At 39.6% G+C, this 2,529-nt stretch overlaps 1 protein-coding gene across 2 annotated transcripts in view; it reads left to right on the top strand.

The window, feature by feature from the left end:
* The window catches only part of slc2a3b (solute carrier family 2 member 3b), a 13,517-nt gene extending 11,289 nt beyond the window's left edge, over positions 1 to 2,228 (top strand). For both annotated transcript variants that reach the window (XM_014012638.1, XM_014012637.1), the window contains 2 exons: positions 313 to 516; positions 597 to 2,228. In XM_014012638.1, the coding sequence (XP_013868092.1) occupies positions 313 to 516; positions 597 to 848 (456 nt within the window). In that variant the 3' untranslated portion in view covers positions 849 to 2,228. The remainder of the gene's footprint in view (positions 1 to 312; positions 517 to 596) is intronic.
* Positions 2,229 to 2,529: the final 301 nt, after the last annotated feature.

The raw sequence follows: 2,529 nt of genomic DNA, 5'->3' as shown, positions 1-2,529 counted from the left end.
TGAGAGCTCAGCAGACATTTGTTTCACTTTCACTTTCACCAGAGAGCCTGCAGGAGTCACGGGCGGGGTGTGTGGGGGCGGGGGCGCTCTGCCATGAGGAAGTTCGGCTTAAAGACACGTCCCAGGGGCGTTTTTGGTCCCCACCTGTCGTTTTGCTCCTCAGCATGGCTGCCTAAAAACGCTGCAGGATTTCTCAAACATGCATGAATGAGTCAAAGCAAGGCTTTGGACATATTCATGATATAAAACTCAAAAAGTTGATTTTACATGATATTGCCCCTTTAACCCTGTTTGATTCTTTTTATTGTGCAGAAGACCAACCAGTCCCTGAGTTACCTGGCGATTGTGGGCGTTTTTGCCTTCGTTGCCAGTTTTGAGATGGGTCCTGGTCCAATCCCGTGGTTCATCGTGGCTGAGCTCTTCTCTCAGGGGCCTCGACCCGCTGCCATGGCCGTCTCCGGTTGTTCCAACTGGACGGCCAATTTCTTGGTTGGGCTGGGATTCCCAAAACTGGAGGTATTTCTAACACCTACGGAAAATGATTCCATTTAAATCTGTTAAACGTTTCATAATCAATGTCTTTCTTGTCGACTCAGGAACTTTGTGGCCCGTACGTCTTCCTCATCTTTATGGTCTTTCTCATCGTGTTCTTCATTTTCACCTACCTGAAAGTCCCCGAAACCAAAGGTCGAACCTTTGACGACATCGCGCAAGGATTCGCCGCCAGGCCTGTCCAGTCCTCGGCGCCTGATGCAGTGGTTGTCAACCCGCCAGCCAGCCCAGAACCCGCACCCTTATCCCCCACAGAGAAAGTCCCCATGGTGGATCTTCCTGCAGAGAAACATTAAGTGACTGTTTCAGACAGACGAGCTTGTGTCTCGTAAGAGTCATATCTGCCAGATACTGAAGAACAGGAGGGGAAAGCAAGTCCTCTGTGGCTGCAGATTTTTTAAACAGGAATTTTAAAGTGCCTTTTTTTTCCAAAATGAAAGTATTAAAAAAAAAACAATCCCAATCAGAATTCCTTTCATAAATTCCAGTAATCCTGGCTAAACTTGACTGTACCAAAAGCGCCTAATGTTTAGAGACGTTTTCAGTGCTGGCTCACAGCATTGTGCAACATAAGAGGATCAGCATATATTCAAGTTTTCAGCTGCCCTCAGTGGTGAAAGGTTGCAGGCTTTAGTGGGGTTTATGTATTGAGGTCAAGCACGAAAATCCGGTAGTTTGACCTAAAAAGAGGCGGACTCACTGTCCTACAAATCTTAGTTAAAGCCCTGTTTGAGGAAGAAAACGGCTGTTTTTAGTTGTTTAACCAAACCCCTAATTAATAACTGAAAATGTATTTTATTACATCATAAAGCACCTGGCAGACAACAGTTTCTTCTAACTGCAGCATACAAAGAACAGCATCAACAGTTCTTTCATGTACCTGCATTAGATCTAATTTTTCTCTGAAGATGATGACGATGAAGCAAAGGAAGACAGAAAAAATCTTTTTTTCCTCTTCTAAACACAAACATAAGCTTCTCTGCCTTCAGGATTTTACTGCAAGAAACAACCAGAATAACCTGAATCAACTCAGGAGGTTAAAATCTGTAAATATTTGTATTTTATAGTTAATATAAAGTAAACAGCGTTGTCCATCAGTGTACTTGAAAATCTTTCTGTGTTTGTCGTAACTCTGAGAAAAGAAATCGTAGCCTCAAAGATCACAAAATAACTTAAATCCTATGATTTAGTATTTAAATTATTTACCAGTTTGATATAAAATGTCATTTGTTCTCGTCTGCTGATAACTGAGCGCACATCCTGCCCAGTGGTGTTAACTAAAACACTAAATGAATTGTATTTATTTAAGTGGTTAACACAGAAAATGTCATTAAAGGTGTTTGTTATTAAAGATCATGTGCACATGTTGTTTAGCTCGTAAATGCGTGTTTGTTGCACACACAGGAAGCTCTTTTCTTTGAGCTCAGCAGCTTAATAAATATTTATATTAAATGTGTTTTTAAAATTATTATTATTATTATTATTATTATCATTATTATTATTATTATTATTGCTTTTTACCATCCTATGAGATCTGTGTTTTCTGTCCTTATTTCTCATTCTGCACTGTCAGTAAAATAGTTACAACAAACGCTGCTTCAGTTCACAAATTCACATTTGTGGGATGTAAATTTCGCCTTTTTTGTGTGAATAAAAAGAAAAAAGTTGTGCTGAGAGCATTTTGTCAAAACAAGTTTGTTGTGGTTAACTATTAACCTAACTTTGCTTTGCTAAGCCTGACCCAAAGAGAATTATCTCTGCATCATGATGGCTCCATTAGCTTTTTATCGTGGTAAAATCACTTCAGTGAGTGGAGCGAACCATCATCTTGTTACACAACTTCAATAACCACAAAGAAATGTCGAATGATGACAATTTCTGACATCATCAATGAATTTATGCATAGCTTAGTTTTTCTTTTTTTACCTCATGCCATTAATATAATTCAATAAAATATGTGTATGTTGGGGATACAGT

The sequence above is a fragment of the Austrofundulus limnaeus genome, unplaced genomic scaffold (assembly GCF_001266775.1).
Source record: "Austrofundulus limnaeus strain Quisiro unplaced genomic scaffold, Austrofundulus_limnaeus-1.0 Scaffold93, whole genome shotgun sequence".
In the NCBI taxonomy this organism is placed as follows: domain Eukaryota; kingdom Metazoa; phylum Chordata; class Actinopteri; order Cyprinodontiformes; family Rivulidae; genus Austrofundulus; species Austrofundulus limnaeus.
Note: the sequence above shows the minus strand (reverse complement) of the source record. Positions and strands in the feature narration are given on the sequence as shown.